This window comes from Eucalyptus grandis, chromosome 3 (genome assembly GCF_016545825.1).
Source record: "Eucalyptus grandis isolate ANBG69807.140 chromosome 3, ASM1654582v1, whole genome shotgun sequence".
NCBI classification, from domain to species: domain Eukaryota; kingdom Viridiplantae; phylum Streptophyta; class Magnoliopsida; order Myrtales; family Myrtaceae; genus Eucalyptus; species Eucalyptus grandis.
The window spans coordinates 5,051,468-5,068,786 of record NC_052614.1 but is presented as its reverse complement, the minus strand read 5'-3'; the positions used below and the strand labels follow the sequence as shown (position 1 = coordinate 5,068,786).

At 38.3% G+C, this 17,319-nt stretch overlaps 1 protein-coding gene and 1 pseudogene across 1 annotated transcript; one reads left to right on the top strand and one right to left on the bottom strand.

Moving 5' to 3' along the window:
• The first annotated feature begins 1,155 nt into the window (after window positions 1–1,155).
• On the top strand, window positions 1,156–8,797 carry LOC108958026 (disease resistance protein RUN1-like). Its single transcript, XM_039308798.1, has 4 exons — window positions 1,156–1,891; window positions 2,012–3,110; window positions 6,521–6,805; window positions 6,899–8,797. The coding sequence occupies exons 1-4, from the start codon at window positions 1,212–1,214 to the stop codon at window positions 8,348–8,350; spliced, it is 3,516 nt and encodes a 1,171-aa protein (XP_039164732.1). The 5' UTR covers window positions 1,156–1,211; the 3' UTR covers window positions 8,351–8,797.
• Window positions 8,798–10,304: 1,507 nt separating this feature from the next.
• On the bottom strand, window positions 10,305–12,774 carry LOC120291577 (annotated as a pseudogene).
• Window positions 12,775–17,319: the final 4,545 nt, after the last annotated feature.

Sequence of the window (17,319 nt, the reverse complement as noted above, 5' to 3'; positions counted from 1 at the left end):
GGGCCGGATGAGAAGAATAATTGATGAAAGCTCTTTAGCAATGTGGTGGTGCTTTCCCCTTTATCCTTTTGATTTCTCTCGAGTTTTAATTCCCTTGACAATTCAGATCCCTAATCAGATGATGAGTGGATACGGAGCCAGAGTTTAATTTTGAATTCATGCTTCCCAACACATTTTAATAAATTCTAGATGAACATCTTTCGACGAGGGTTGGGGGCGGGGGGGGGGGGGGCGGAGGAATTAATCATGGATTTTTTTAAATAATGAATTCTATCTTAAATACAGAATACAAACGTTAAAAGGAAAGTGCAAAGAAAAATCCTAGAAATGGACGGTAGAACCGCAACGTGTTGACTCGAATTTGACCAAATACTAAATGGTGATCGATATATATTTCACTATTATTCTTTCATGTGATAGTTCAAGGAACCCACTTTATTCGATCGTGGATCGAATACATTTAATTTTATTCCTTATCAATGATATTAAAGGCGTACTTTATCTTTTTTTCTTTTAAAAGGCTCATGCATGATGAAAGCTCATTCACTAAAGTAAAAATCCCACTCCCACGAGAGCATGTTGCATCCAAATCCAGTTAATACGCCCATACAAATGCTGAGATGTCCAAAATGAGATCGCGTGTGACATACTAACCGTGAATGGAAAACCTAAATTTCCCTCTATTGATAGCTTAGCGAGTACCCTTGTCACTGACAAAATCCTGACAAAATTGGGAGAGGCACGGATATGAAGTGTAACGCCCAATTCGTGACATAATTACTAAGTTGGATCCATTCGAGCAGATCTCAATTTGTGACAAAATTGGAGACTCCTAAGAGCCAATAGGAACAATGGGCAGGTTGTCAAAGCCAATGGGAGTGAGGACTACAAGAAGGCACGGACTGAGTGGTTTTTTGTAGTCAATTTGAAGGCATCGCCAGATTCTCATGTGTGAACGTATGAAATACGTGAAACGACCAATGTACTGTGAGAGACTAAAGTATACATAGTAGTCCAGTAATCATGCCTTGCCTCCTGCTTTCCCTCGTTCCTATTTACCAGCCCCTCTATAAGTGTGGCGCAGAGATAGTCTATTAACCATTCCCTGCTCACCCACCCACAGTAGTCGCGTCTCTAAAAGAGAGAGAGAGAGAGAGAGAGAGAGAGAGAGAGAGAGAGAGAGAGAGAGAAGAGAGAGAGCGTGCACTGCAATGGAAGATGTGAAACGCGAGCGAGCTGCTGAAGCTTCAAGTTCGACCGGTTCGAAGCGACAAAGACGTGAAGAATTGATGGAATTACCATTGGATGGGCGCGACAGCAGATCGCCTCTTCTTCCCTCTTTGGACTCGGCAGAGAAGATCAATGTGCCGTCGGAGTCCAGAGAGAATTCTGGGCCATCTGCTTCGTACACCTCTGTGATTGAAAATAATTACTATGTATTCTTGAGTTTTAGAGGTCCCGATACTCGTAAAGGCTTCGTCGATCACCTCTACCATAAACTTGTAGATGTGGGCCTACCATTCCATCCAAACTTTGTGTTCAGAGATGATGAGAACCTCCGCTTGGGCGAGCCAATTGCTGAAAATCTTCTCAGTGCAATCAAGCGCTCTAAAGTTTCAATCCCAGTTATTTCAGAAAACTATGCTGCTAGCGAATGGTGCCTCCGCGAAATCATTCAGATAATGGAGTGCGTGGAAAGTGGAAAACAAAAGGTCTATCCCGTGCTTTACAAGGTGACAACCGGTGATGTGCGAGACATGCGGGGAAAATTTGGAGATGCCTTCCGATGCCACAACTATACATTTGACAAAGAGGTCGAGCGAAAAGGGCGGGAAGCGCTCAAAGAAGCAGTTGAACGTAAAATAGTCGAATCAGAGAAATTTGCTAGTGGGTACGTCATTTACCTTGTTTTAACAAATCCTTTTTAGAAGAAGAATTTTTATATTTATCATCCTTAATCCTTGTTTTGTGGAGCCATCAATAAGTTCTCACCTGTTGTGTTGTTTGATAGGTGTGAAGGGGAATTAGTAAAAGGACTCGTAGAAATAATAATGCGCAACCAGCAACATGATTTTCTACCATCTCTTCCTAAGGACTTGATTGGAATTGATGATCATGTGGCCAGGGTTATAAATTTGGCGGATACTCAAACTATGAAATCAGCCAATACTGCTTCTTCTGAAACTCAAAATATTGTGATTTATGGAATCGGCGGCATCGGTAAGACAACTTTGGTTACGACCATCTATAAAAAGCTTTCTAACAAATTTCCATACCGCAGCTTTCTCAAGGACATTAGAGAAACAATTAAAAGCAAGGGTATGAAGTATGTCCAATCTCTACTAATATCAAATTTAACAAAAAGAAGTGACCATAGTGAGCGTGATTCTGGGATTGAAATGATCCAACTTAGTTGTGACAAAAAGAAGGTACTTATTGTTCTTGATGATGTGGATCGTCAAGACCATCTTGATAATTTGATTGGAGGTTGTAATTTCGAGTCAGGAAGTTGGATCATTATTACATGTCGAGATAAGGCACTCTTGAAGTCTGAATATAAAGGTTATGAACTCAAAGAAATGGATAGCAAAGATTCTTTGCTTCTGTTTTGTAAAAATGCATTCAGAGGGGAAGAGCCTCCAACAAAACTCATGGCTCTTTCTAGGGCTATTATTGACACCATAGGGAGGCTTCCTTTAGCTCTCGTGATTATAGGTTCATTTCTCAGAAGAAAAGATAAAAGTATATGGACAGAGACACTAGAGAAATTGAGGAAGGTTCCTCATATGGATGTACAACAAAAGTTGAGGACAAGTTATGATTCATTAGAATATCAGGAACAACAAATGTTTCTAGACATAGCATGCTTTTTTATTGGAATTGACAAAAGAATTGCCGCCTACCTATGGGAGGATCTCCAATATTGTCCACATTCTGGGTTGGAAAGAATGATTGAACTTTCATTATTGAAAATTGATGATAACAATGAGTTGAGAATACATGATCACTTAAGAGATTTAGGCAGAGCTATTGCCCATCCAGTAGATAAGAAGCCTTGGGATTGTAGCAGACTGTGGGGCGAAGAAGCCATAATAGTTCAACGAAGCAAGGTAACAATCATGTCTACTTTTGACGTCTCCCATGTTCTTTATGGTGGTCCCTCATATAGTTATTCTTATTGTTCTTTTACTCGAGATCTTTGACCAGTGTCAACATGTTGTTAGCATTTTGTTTTTTTTTTTTTTTTTTTGGTAATAATGTTGTTAGCATTTTGTTGGTAAAAGCAACATCCAATTTTGGCCTTTAGTTCATGAAAAGTTTGCAGTCGTGACTATTCCATAGCTCATCTCTCGATGCATAAAAAAGGCGCTGAAAAAAGGGGTATTAAAATTATGTATTATTAGCTCTGTCTATATTGTTCTTTTGCTGTCTTAACATCATTTTCTAGCAGTTTTGGTACTGCTTCAGTGCTTCTTACTCCATTCCAAGTTGAAGGTCCGAGCGTTACCCAGGTTTGGAGATTTACTTATTCAAATATCATTTAAGTAAGATAATATCGGAAAATTACTATAAAATGCATATGTTTCCTATAATTTTATGCCGATTAATTTATAATTTTTGACCAAATAACAAGAACTTCATCACTGATCATCATCGAATATATGCAGGTTCTACTTTATGGCAAAAAAAGAAGAATAAGAAAAAGTAAAGATTTCCGTTAAATTATTTGCACCTAATAACTATTGGCTATCGACTCAAGAATTTATTCAATTTGAAGTACCAAGATCTTATGTAGTGATTTTATATGTATAGATAATTGATACAATTTGTTTTCTAGGATTTCTTATGCATGTATACAACGGAAATGCAATATCATAATGCAAATGCATGATAGATAGAACATAAAAAAGATTGGTTTTAATTGTATTACCCAGGAATATTATCATCATAATTGAAGGAGCGCCTTCCATCAGTTTTTTTTTTAATTATCTAGAAATTTATAAATATGTTATTAACATAATTGCGTTGGTTGCTAACTTGAAACATCACTACATAGTTGGGTGACTCTCACTCTATACTTAATCGAAAATTAGAATTTATCTTGTCACTTATAGGAATGATACACTTTAAAAAGTCAAATTAAAATTTTCAATTGCTAATTTAGCTTTTCTTTTATAGTCATTTAGACCAAGTTATAGTCAAATCGACAAATTAGATAATATAATGTTGGAAGATTGTTCAAGATACATTAATTATAGAGTAAGTGGCATTGAGCTTTGCATGTGTACATGGATCGATCATTTTTAGTCATATGAAAGGTGAGAACTAACTGTATTTTGACTCGTAATGCAATAAAATAATGCTAATGTACCCTGCTGTCGTATTATATGCTGGTGTTTATACTCGTGTTGTGCACGGAGCTAGTCATAGGTATGTTGAGCACGTAATTGAGAATTAATAAGTATTGTGCAAAATTAAACAACAGTAAATTATGACCGAAATAAATGAAGTAACATCTGAAACACGATTTTGCACATGTCTATAAAGAGTAATTTTCGCTGAAAAATTGAAAAGTAAAGATCAGAATTAAGAAAATAAATGACTGAAGGAAGTAATTGCCGGAATCATGAAAGTTGAAAGAAATTATATACTACTCATCTTCAATATATCTTCATTTAGTGTAGTTCAATAGCCACCTTTTTATGTAATGAGCAAGCCTTTCTTCGTAAGGACTAACAGAGCCTTTTACGCACTGCCACATGGAAAAAGAGAAGGTCGAAAAAAATACTATTGTTAGATATTAGAAGTTTGATTTGATAGGATTATAGGAGCGAGGAAAAAAACACATATTTAATTCATCAAATAAGATAATTGGAGGAGAAAATAAGAAATGAAAGATTGCAAAAGGAGGATAAATTGAATGGTGGCTGATTGACTAGTGCGCTCATCTTAGGACTAGTGTTGATCTTTTCGAGCTTGAATATACGAAAATGAAAAGTGAAGTTCAACTTCTCTTCCTCGATTTCTTTTTACGCTAGCAATTGTGGATTTCCTGAAACTTTTGGTCACGCAATATGCAAATAACGACATAATTGGGGGAAAGAGAGACACCGTATGGAATTGGAAAAGGGTATACAAAGAAAGGACAATACCTAAAGGTGAGAAGGAAGACTAATGAAAATCCTAACATCGATGCACATCTTTAATGTGCTTGAGGAATAGTAAGTTTTTGTTAACCTACTTATATAGGCTTTTATGCACTAAATAATGTGCATTTTTATTGGCCATTATGCGTTTTTGTTTATTAATGACCAATTATTATTTTTTTTTCAAAAAGAGTTTTTATCAATTATTCTTCTCTTTTTTTCTTGGTCAGAATTCTTCTCTTAGTTAGTTGCGTTTTAATTTGAAAGACTAATTCTTTTTTCAATAAAACGAAAAGACACTTCTTGGATTGCACAAAAAGTGTCTATTGAAAAAGAAATAAACACATAAAGAGTTGCGCCTTGGATTGCACAAAAACCGTTTATTGAAAAAGAAATAAACACATAAAGATTTGCACTTCTAGAGAAAAAAACAACCAAACACTATCGTTTTCCGTTCAATAGACCCAACATAGACCCATTTCTTAACCCATATGAGTGTCAAATGGATTAGTTATGTACGGTAAATATGCCATAAATGGGTTTAAGTATAATATGAATGTTAAATGGATCATAAATGAGTTAGATATGAGTTTACAACTTACTCAACCCACATTTATTATGACTCTTCATTCTCAATGGCCCTCCCTCGATTTCACATTGGCTGACTCCGCACTCTCGTCTTAGTTTTGGTGTGAGTTTTCATAGATTAAGTTAAATATGAAAGTATTTTAGAAATATAGATTAGGTTGGATATATATTGGGTTAGGTATGAGACAAGAAATTTGCATTTCAAATAAATAGGTTAATGGGTCAATTTGGGTCGGATTATTTATAACTCGACCCACCCATTTAATAGGTATACCATTCAACCAAATGCCAAAATGAACAAATTTTCGTGAATAGAGAGGAAATAAGTTGTCATGCTTTTTGAATGCATAAATGCTAGTAATTAACCCAATTTTGTACTCTCTTTTTTTCTTTTTTTGTCCAAAAGTGCAACGGTTCTCTCATATTGCAAAGGGACACCATATACGGTTTGGTGGAGCAAATCCATAGTAGTCAACTCTACGGGCATTACAGAATTTTATCTCAAAACTTATAATAAACCTAGACTATTTTCAAGTAGGAATTTCACATGAGATCATCAAAATTTGTGGCATACGAGTGAAAATTGATATAACATGATTGTGTAGTTATAAGAAGATCACATATACTCTATAAGTGTAAAGAAAATGCATTGGCCACAAAAACATGCTGACGTATGCTAACAAAAGGCGGTTGAGTGGTATGCTATTCCTTGTTTAATGACACTTTATTCATATCAAGATCGTGGAATGCCCTGTGCTGATATCTATTATCCTTAATTCTTTTAGGAGGAAAATAGAAATATCGAGGCATTACGTTTGGACGAAAATGGCTCAAGAAGGTTCATGAAGCGACAAAGCTTTAAAGGAATGCCTTACTTGAAGCTCCTTCATTTGAGTAAAGTGGATTTTGTTGGAGATTTTGATGATTCACTTTCTGAACTAAGATGGCTAGAGTGGAAGATGTGTCCTAACTCCTTCCAGGCGACCAATGTTGATTTGGAGAAATTAGTCATACTTGATTTATCAGGAGGTTTTATTAGTGAAAGTTGGGGAGGATGGAGTTCAATTAAGGTAAAGATAAGAAACACTCTCTCTTTTGTTACATTTGATGATAAATCATTTTATTTCTAATAGCTAATCTTGGAACATATTTCTTTCTTGTAGATGGAGAGATTGAAAGTTCTCAATCTTTCGCGGTGCTCAAAGTTGAAGAGCACCCCTAATCTCTCTGGATTTAAACGTTTAGAGATGCTAATTTTGAGATATTGTGATAGTTTAGAGGGATTCGACCCTTCCATTGGAGACGTCAAGTGCCTTGTATCTTTGAACTTGAGGTATTGTGGGAAGCTCAAGAATTTACCCAAACGACTAGGTGAACTAAGAAAATTGGAGGAACTTCTCATAGATGAGACTGATATATGCTCAATCCCTACTTGTATAGAATTTCTGACGGAACTGAAGATGCTTAGTGCCGTGGGTTGTCAAAAACTGACTCAAGTTCCCAACTCAATAAGCCATCTAGTAAATTTGTCGACCCTAAACTTGAACACCTGTAAAGAATTGCATGAACTTCCCGTCCAGGCTTGTAGAAAATTGCGGCGCTTGTTGTTAGCGGGCTGCTACAAATTGACAAAGATCCCTTTTTCAATCGGGGAGATGAGAGAATTGGTTGAGCTGGATTTGTCATATACTAGCATTGAGGAATTACACAAATCCATTGGGAAACTGAAGAAATTGGAAATTCTGAGGATTTCTCATAGCGAGATCGAAAAGTTACCAAGTGCTATCGGAAAACTGGAAAGCCTCCAAGAGTTAGATGCCTCAGGCTGCCGTAAACTGGAAGTAGAAATTTCTGTTGATAAAGGTGGACTGTCTTCTCTAAGGACCCTTTGTTTAGGTCGAGCAAAAATTTCTCGCTTGCCGGAATACTTCCATGAGCTTTCTACTCTTGAACACCTTGATTTACTCCACTGTAGTGAGCTTGAGTCACTAGCAGAACCTCCTTCCCGCTTATCATCCCTCCAGCTCACCTGTCTGAAAGACACGCTTCCATCGCTCTCTCACCTAAGTCATCTGAAGGAACTTACCGTTCACTGTTGCATGTCTCTTCGAAGCATCCCAGCACTTCCCCCGGGCATACGGACGCTCCAAGTTTGGAAATGTCCCAAATTGGAAAGGTTGTCAAATCTTCCCAATTTAATATCCTTGTTGGAATTAGAGCTCTTGCAATGCTATGGGCTGAAGGAATTGGACGGTCTGGAAGCTTTGATATCCCTAAGAAAGTTGGACGTGTCCACTGACACAAAGCCGTCCAACCTCGACTATGAAGCTTCAGAGCAGTTGAGACACCTGGAAGAGCAGAGCTCTGATGGGGAGGCGGATAATCTCCATGAGATACCTGGCCTTGGCCAATTGGAATCTCTGGAAGAGTTGAGTATCTCCGCGCGCAAGCACATTGCCCAACTAGACCTTTCAAAGTCGGAACATATGAAGCAATTGATTGTTAATAATTGTGAAAGCTTAGTTGACATTCGCTTCCATGATAGGATAAAATCCCTGGTACGCTTTGATAGGGGTAAGTGCCAGCCAAATATCACCAGACTCTTCAGCACCTGATAGGTCATTTGATAGTACGGGACACTTTATTCAACGGAAAGAGCAGCTAAGCTGACTAAGGTTCACAGGCTCAAGATAGTTTTACATTTGATATTACTGGATACGATTCGATGTCGGCGACACCAAAAAGACTGAGTTGAGGACACTGCAATGCAAGAAAGAAATGTGAAGGAGATTCAAGCTATGGCACCACGACAAAGATCTGATTCTGGAGATTGCTAAAGTCTCCTTCCAAATGTAAATGTAGCTGGTAAGCTGCCGCTTTTCTGTTGAGATTGCTGTCTTATGTATTTTCAGTTTGCAAGGGGATTTTTTTTCGACGTGTTATTATTTTTCATCATAGTCCCAGGAACTGGGAGAAGTTGTTTGAGCAAGTAAATGTAATGCTTTAGTGTTATCTAGCTCGTGATCATGATAAGAATGAAATGGCTCATAATGCCTCCAGTATAGTAAATGTGGTCAGTCAAATGGTAAGCAATTCTTCATCCACGACAAGGTATCAATCTATGCTTGTGTAAATAAAGGAATAATTTTCTTCAAGTGCTATTAGGTTGTGTTTGGTAATCACAATGAAATTTAAAATGAGATAAAATTTATCATATACTATGTTTGGTGCCTATTCAAAATAGGATAAGTTTTAATATGAGATAACTATAATCCTGATCAAATTATCTCATGAGAAGGTGGGATAGAAGTGAATAGGATTTCTACTAATATTCATACATGATTTATCTTAGGACCACATTTCGTAAGAGATTGTTTTTATTAAATTAGGTTATATTTCGTCACCCCGTTTACCAGCTCTTTTTGAGAGATTAGAGCATTGTTCTTACATGTCATGTTAGATATTCATTTTCTTGTTTGTTCAAATAGTATTTTGGATTGCATTTGCGTGATAATAATTGCCACTTAGATCGACAGGAAGCTGCCAACTCCTCGTGTAGTAATTTCATGCATGTTTAAGACATGTCGATTGAATTATTATTTAATTGCCATAGTTGCGCTTTTATTCAACGAATCGCAGGTCATAAAAATGAAAAATATATGAAAAAAATCTAAAAATGACATCTTGCATGATAATAATTTTGGTTTGCATTTTCATTTGGATTTATTTGCATATTCCTATTATATAAATTGAAAAAATCTAAAAATCTAAAAATGTCTAGCGCTACGTCTAAGGAAATTTAGATTTATTTGCATATTCCTACTCTATAAATCGATCCATTCTCTTAGGATTGCATTACATTTTAGATGGCATTATCTTAATATATTTTCCGTGTTTATCGGCTCATTTTAGGAATATACTTTATTTAGTACAATGTTGTGTATAGCAGTTAGCACATTATATTTTCTGATCCAGTTTTTCTCTATGCATTTGTCTATGCACATCTAGATGCACGTCAGCGAATAAATTTGGAAATATTGCATTAAAAACATTTTTATTATTAAAAAAAAATTTGGACATTGATAATATATAGCATAGTTAAGTTCCCATGTCTCTGGTTCACAAAAGTAAAACCAACTCCACGAAAGTAAAATGAACTCTTACATTTTACTTAGCCTCTGATCGGCTCATAATAAGTTAATGGCGGCTTCTTAAGTAAAAACAATGTTCATACTTAATCGAGAAATCTTCGTTGCGATCCGTAGGAGTTGGAAGAACCCGAACCGAATGATAACATCATCTTGCAATAGGGATCATCCATGTCCATTTCGCAATCCATTGACCACGTCAAGGAAACATATAATATTATCAGGAGGGTCGCGACACAGAGATATTGTGAAGCTCAAATTTTCAATGGCGTCCAGAATTGCTATCATTAGGTTTGAACGGAAAAATCAAATTTAGGTGCAAAAATAATTTTTCTTTCATATAAAAATATTAATTACACTAACTCGTTTACAAGACGTAACGCGGTGGGACCCGACTCTGAGGTATCGTGTAGATTCTTGTCTAAATTAACCTGTTCATATAATTTTTGCAAGGCTCATTACTCATGAAACCGACAAGTGGTGAGTTGTGAGAATCCCCCATGATTTTCTTCTCCAAGATCTCCTTATACTCCAGCCACCATTGCATAAAGGTACTACTCTCCAGGAATATGTCCGTCGAAACTGCGTATTTTTTTATCGAGTCCATAACATACTTCTCAAACTCGATCAATGTCTCTCTGTCGGAATCGTCCGATGGTCCTCCGCTGTTCAGCAATCTGCACGATCGGAGGGCCTTCTCCACGTGTGCCCAGAAGCACGAATCCTCCGTCGGCTGTGACTCGATTTTTGGCCTTTTCGAATTGGAAGGACCGGGCCGTGGCCGAGGGCTTTCTTCTTTCTGCCATTTTTCCAGCAGCTTGAAGCATTTTGGTCTTCGTTGATTCAAGTAATCATATCGGCGCTCTTTGTGACAACACCATGCTATCTCCAGCGGTTCGATTAACATCCGGAATTGATTCCCTGCACGGAGCCAATCGTGCCACTCTGGGGAGCCCCGTATTTGAGGATTCTTCACCATGTATTCGACCACTTGTTCCCAAAACTGCTTGAGGGATTCCTTGCGCTTATCAAGTAACAACTTACCCCTATCTATTTCATCTTTGAATCCGTCATAGTAACCACCCTTGCCATTGTGTCGGCAAAGTTCCCTGTACTGCTCAATCAGATCCATGTCTGGCTTCCTTTCATTCCAGCCTTCCTCAGGATGAAATGCCTCATTGCTTTGTCTATTAACGACTTGCTCACGCTTTGCTGTGTTATCTATCAGAACGCCCTTATTCTGCTGCTGTCATCGACTTGTGGCAATTAGAGTACACTCAATCCAAATCCAAAATAGACAAACAATCCTAACACTCAATCACTTATGACTTCAGCAAGTTTCCTTTCTTTTCTGCCGAAGTTCTGAATTAGTCCATTAGCATTTTTATTTGGTAAAAAAGGGATCAACATGGCAAAATCTGGATTTCATTTTTGTTCCGAGCACCACAATAATCTGCTAAAAAGCGGACTTCCCCTTGATGGAAGGTAACCACGAGAAGAAGGTCAAATTTAATTACCTGAGTCGGCTTGAGGCTGACAATTGTGACTTGAGTAGTAACTCCAGTTAAATCTGCTTCTTGCCCATTCAACCTAGGAGAGTCCCCGCAAATTAATTCGTTCTGTTGACATTCCGTGACATTCTTATAATCTTCTCGTTGTCCAAAATCATCCTCCTTGAGCAGTTTCATGATGGACTCAGCGGTATCGTAACAGGCACCACCTGATTCAGACACCAAAGGGTCATTCCAAATGGCTTGTATAGACAGTGGTTAGTGGTGGGAGGGTGAAAAAGGAGCCTATAAATACTATCATCCTTATGAACTACATGCAAAAAGCACGAACTCCGTTTTGGATATTGTGATACAGCTTGTTGGAAGGCACAGTCCCAAGGAGCGGGGAACCGAAAGTGATACAAAGGGGGAGTATGCTCTTAGCTGGGTCGAGTGTGTCTAGAAGCCATAACGTGAAAAGGGAGGCGACGGATCCACCCCAACAGTGTCTAGTAAAAATAGAGGGAACAGAGTCCTTAGACTTGCTGAAGTTACAACCGGCGTTGAAACAGAATAAGCATCAACTCAGATCCTCAACTTATAGGGGTCAAATACAGTCATTCCGATAAGATAAATGTGCAAGGTCGATAAATGAAATGAACCTCCACTCAATCATATGATTCAGCTCGACGAAAGATTCGTGAATTTATGGGTTGAGAATACCGAATGCATTCAATTTCACAACCATCCTCAAAAAAATGAGAAAAGGCATTTCCTGAGCAGAGCGGTGCTTTGCTTCTCATCTAATAAGCTTAATGATAAGTACTGAACAGCTCAAAGTTCCCCAGTCAGAGCACTTATTAGCATGTCTACTTCAGCAACGATTACAATAGGTAGTGATTTCTAGATTCGTGCGTACTGATGATCTTACAGCAGATAATAGTAATAAATGGAATGGATGACTCGAGAGAATGGATAAAATTGCGACCCTTTCTTGTGGGGAGTAACTGGTAAGGTGACTAAGGCAATGACGATGTAGTTTGGGAAGGGAACTTACTACGATTTTTACAGGGTTATCCCATATGATAGGAAGGTTGCGGGCTTGTGTCGTGGAGACACCCTCTGTACAGAATCCGGGAGGATGGGTTGGTTGATTTGCTGCTCAAGTTTGGATATGGCGTTCCATGAATCCTGAAGAAGATTCGTTGACACAACAAAGTCTCCGAAAAAACAGCTTACGGCTCAACTGCAGATCAAGAAAACAACATATTACTTATCAAGAACGTGGATTTATGAGAGTTCTAGCCAAATCCAACATTCTGTGAACGGGTCCATTCTCAGAGGTTCGTTGGATTCGCACAGCAAAGCTATTTTTAACAACGCACCTGTGTCCACCACCATCATTCTAGGAACAAAACCTGCAAGTGCCGGTTCGCTTAATAAGTTTCTCATTCCACTAGAATAAAAAGATAAATGCTTGGGAAAGCAAACACCATCTCACACGGAAGAAGAACCTACCACATCGCTTGCTCTGCTGATCTTGGTTTTCTACATTGTGCTCGTAGCACTGGTTTATTGGGAAAAACTCAAAATGCCAGCCCTCAGATCTCTTTTCTCCTCTCTAGCCCTACCCCGTAACCGAGGAAAAATGAATTGCTACAGTAAGAGAAGTAAGAGTGGGAACATATTTGAATGAGAAGGATACGTTAACTAGGCGGAGAATTCTTGAATTAAAGGAATAAAAGGCACACGGATTTGTATGCGGACCGTTAATCGAGGGCTTTGTGATTTTTTTAACTGCTCTTTCCACACGACAATGAAAAAGGCCAGGGAGACATATCTTGGAAAACACAAAAAGAAAGAGCCGGCGGAGAAACTATTCCGATACTGTCCGACCTCTTTCCGAGTTTCCTTTGATCGTCACGTATTTCCTCTCCTTCTCTCTCCCCTCGCTTCAGTTACTGACGCACTCCATCTCTTCTTTTCTTCTTCTTCGTTCAAAGAACGAAGATCTTCTCCACCTTAAGGTGTCTCTCTTCCTTCCAACCACGCCGCTGCCTCCACCTCCTTCCCCGCCGTCGCCTCTCCTATTCGTTATCTGCCCTCTCCGTTACGTGTCTCGGTTTCAACCGATGTGGTGGACTATGGCTGACATGACCACTGCAATCTCTGTTGACGCCTGATTTTCATTCGACGGCGTGTGGACAATCTCTGTTGAAAACTAAATAAGCCCATTTAAATCCGGTTGAGCTTGACCCAATCCCAGGAAGTCGGCTAGTTAGCTCCCATAGCTCCCACGCCACGCAGTCCAAGTAGCTTAAGCCTTAGCCCAACAATCCAAGTTCATACAATCGAAACCCAAAAATTCTTTTGAAGGGACGAAGCTATCATTCTCTCCTCTTTTTCTCGATAATCCTTGGCTGATTTTTCACTTTGACAGCCATTGATCGTCATCACTGAAAATGGACGGAATGGTTCAGCTTCGATTTCAGTCACGTTCATGTTGGAGCCAAAGCTACATTGATTGCTACCTATCTCAGTCACGTACTTATTCTCGGGGGTGACGATTTCATAACCGTGAAGATTCGAATCTATTACGCTTGTCTCGGTTTTTTTAAAAAATGAGAGTAGAAGTGTCAACGCCTATTTCCTGTATCAACGAAAATCGATTCAAAACATGATGCTATATTGATGATTTACAGTATGTTTGTACATTGGCTTTATTCTGGACGTGAATTTTCAAGCTTCTCTGAACACATAAACTCCAGTAAGAAATCGCTCACCACATGTTCGACACATTGCCTGAACCAAATAAGCACAGATTTGATTCCGATTCTTGGATTATTTTGAATACTTACGAACATGGCTTAAATGAAAGGAATTTCTCATTAATTGATGAGTACAATTTCAGCTAGATTAGTAAGAACCAAATCTGAACATTCCCTTTTTGTATGTGTTTTCTCGGTTGCTACTGCGTTCATGGCGATGGTGACTCTAGACGGTGTTGCTGGTGAGAAAACGACTGCAGTTGACGGCATGCTCATGGATTCTCTGAAAATGTTCATGATTACTTCCTTGTGATGGTTTTTTTTTTTTTTGCATCTTCATTTCAAACTCGTCTTAGTAACTCATCATTGTGAGTTCATGTTCAATGTAAAGGCATTGATTTATCAATCAAGGAAGAAGAATCTGGAGATATCAATCAAAATTACGAGCCGATTCTTGGAGATGCTAGGATCAAGGATTGACAGCTCTTGTAAAATAATGATCTTTTCGTTTATATTTTCCATTATTGTGTTGTTTCTTTATGAAGTGTAACATTTGTATTATCTTTTTTATAATGAAAATCATCTCAACAATTGCACATTGAGATAAAAAATCAAACACTTCTGTTCTTTCATGGTATTAGAGCAGATTTGTTCAAAAGAAATCGATCCTTAACGATGGATTTCACCAATACTAAGTATCCATACCCTTTGTCTTTGAACATTAGCAATTTTGTGTCATCGAAACCGACACACACAAACTATTATTGTTGGAGAGCCTGAATGCTTGCACTAATTGAAAGTCAAGATCTAGTAGGATTCATTGATGGCGAGTACCATATGCCAAGTCCAACAATAGTCACCCCCTCTGAGGAAGTGACAAATCTAGAGTTTTTACAATGGAAAAGGTTAGATCACCTTCTGTGGCGATGGATCATTGTGACGCTCTTAGAAGAAGTTCTTGCTCAAGTAGTAGACTTAAAGACGTCTACTGAGGTGTAGTTAGCTTTACAAAATATTTTTGCCAAGAGGTATCTGAGGAACGTGAAGTTTCAATTTTTCTGCAAATCCAAAAATGTCATTGAGATAATTTTTCATCTCTTTAAGAAAAAATAGGCACATTAGAAGTTCTAAAACTTATTACGAAAATTCACTTAAGTCCTAAAACTTTCAAAAAGTGCAATCAAGTCCTAAGATTTGTCAACAAAGTGCAATCAAGTCTTAAAATTTTCAAAAAGTGTTATCAAAGGAAGGACTTGATTTGACCAATTTGACAAGTTTTAGAACTTGATTACACTATCTGAAATTTTTAGGACTTGATTGCACTTTTTAAAGGTTTTAAAACTAAATTGCACTTTATTTACAAGTCTTAGGACTTCCAATACACTTATCCCTTTCAAAAATATTTTAATCAGTTATCTGCTATCGAATGTCCTCTTAAGGACAAAAAGAAAGGCCTCTTCGTTTTGAATATCAATATGATTCATTCGCAACCTCCATGTTGAAGCCTCCAATGCAGGTGTTCTCGACCTGATTTCTCACTTGCAAAGCTATGAGTGTTGGCTCACAAATAAAAGTTCCCTTGTAATTCAACACGGGATGGCTTTCTTTAGTCAAAGAAGTAATTTCGAGAGCAGCAAAAAGGGAAAACAATTCCAACATTCCAACAACAATTATTTTTCTTCACATGGAAGAGGGTTTTCTCACAGTGGTCCAAAAATGAAAAATTCTCGGGTTGATTTTATGTATTCATAGGGTCACATAGCCACAAGTTAATCAAAGCAAGACCAAGAAGCTTGTGATAGAAACAAACAAAGTCGTTTCCTGTCATATATGTAACAAGTAGGGACATATTTCTTTAGACTGTCTTAATCAGTTTAATCAATCTTTCCTCTCATCAGATGTGCCAAAGGCGTTTGCTATACTTATTGTTGGAGATAATCAAGATTCAGAATGGTTAATTGATACTGGAGCTTCAAATCACATGACCGAAAATGAAAGTAATCTTTTGAACTTATGACCATATATTAGGAAATAGAGTACAATGTTTGGAAATGGTGATTCACTTAAGATTACCCATACTGGTGATGCTCGGATCAATTTGGGTCAAAAGAGCATTAACCTAAAAAAATGTCCTACTTGATCCTTAGAACAAAAAGAATTTTTTATCAGTGAGCCAATTAACAATTGACTATTCTTTGAATTTTGAGTTCTCTGCCACTAGTTTTGTGATAAAGGATAAAAAAAGGGGAAATGTTCCAATAATTGGAAATCGTGAAGGTAATCTATATACCTTGAAGGCACCAAAAGAAGCACCATTTTCGAATCGGTTCGAGAAAGCTAATGAAAGTACTTGACATCAAAGATTGGAACATCCACAATTGACTACAATCAATCATCTACAAAATAAAGGCAATATTGTTGTTACTACTTGGAATAAACCTACTACCATATGTAGTAGTTGCCAAATGGGCCGACCATCTGAACTTCCTTTTTTGCCTTCCAAATCTAATACTACTACGCCTTTTGAAAACATACACTGTGATTTCTGGGGAAAGGTATCGATAACCTCATTTCAAAGGTTTCAGTATTAGGTTTGTTATGTGGATGATTATACGCGATATACTTGGTTGTTTCCATTACGGCAAATGTGAAATCCGGGCTTTTACTTGACGAAATCGTGAGCCTCAAGCGATCAACAGTTAACGCCACATCACCAAGCTTGCCATCGAATTTTGCCACCATGTCTTGCCTCACCGCACTACTACAAGGACAGCCACCTCAAGTTCGTCCTTGTCACCAACCATGACACCTCAAGCCACACCAGGTCATCAACTGCGAGACCTTAGTGCGACGTTACCACCGAAACGGGCCAACTCAGCCTCACCCGCGACACCGCCGCATCACCCATGACTTCACGGCACCACGAGTCCCAGTCACGTAGCCCTCAGCGCGATGTCACCGTGATGCCATCCAACTGTCCGCACCGCCCCCTCTCCAGGTGTCCTTCCTCATGAACGACAACAACAATCGGTGGAAGAAGAAACGCGAAGAATGAAGTACCGTGCCATTCCCTCACCCCCACCGTTTCTCTAAAAGGACGTGTCACCAGCTGGCAAAAACTGTTGGAAGATATGCCGTAATCGTATACGGTGATTGCCCGTCACAATTGTTGGAAGTT

What these genes read in the sequence shown, in the direction of transcription:
- LOC108958026 (XM_039308798.1), top strand. Translation starts at nt 1,212, where the DNA reads ATGGAAGATGTGAAACGCGAGCGAGCTGCTGAAGCTTCAAGTTCGACC. An exon ending in TAATAGTTCAACGAAGCAAG is followed by an intron (nt 3,111 to 6,520) that starts GTAACAATCATG and finishes TAATTCTTTTAG; the next exon opens with GAGGAAAATAGAAATATCGA. An exon ending in GAGGATGGAGTTCAATTAAG is followed by an intron (nt 6,806 to 6,898) that starts GTAAAGATAAGA and finishes TCTTTCTTGTAG; the next exon opens with ATGGAGAGATTGAAAGTTCT.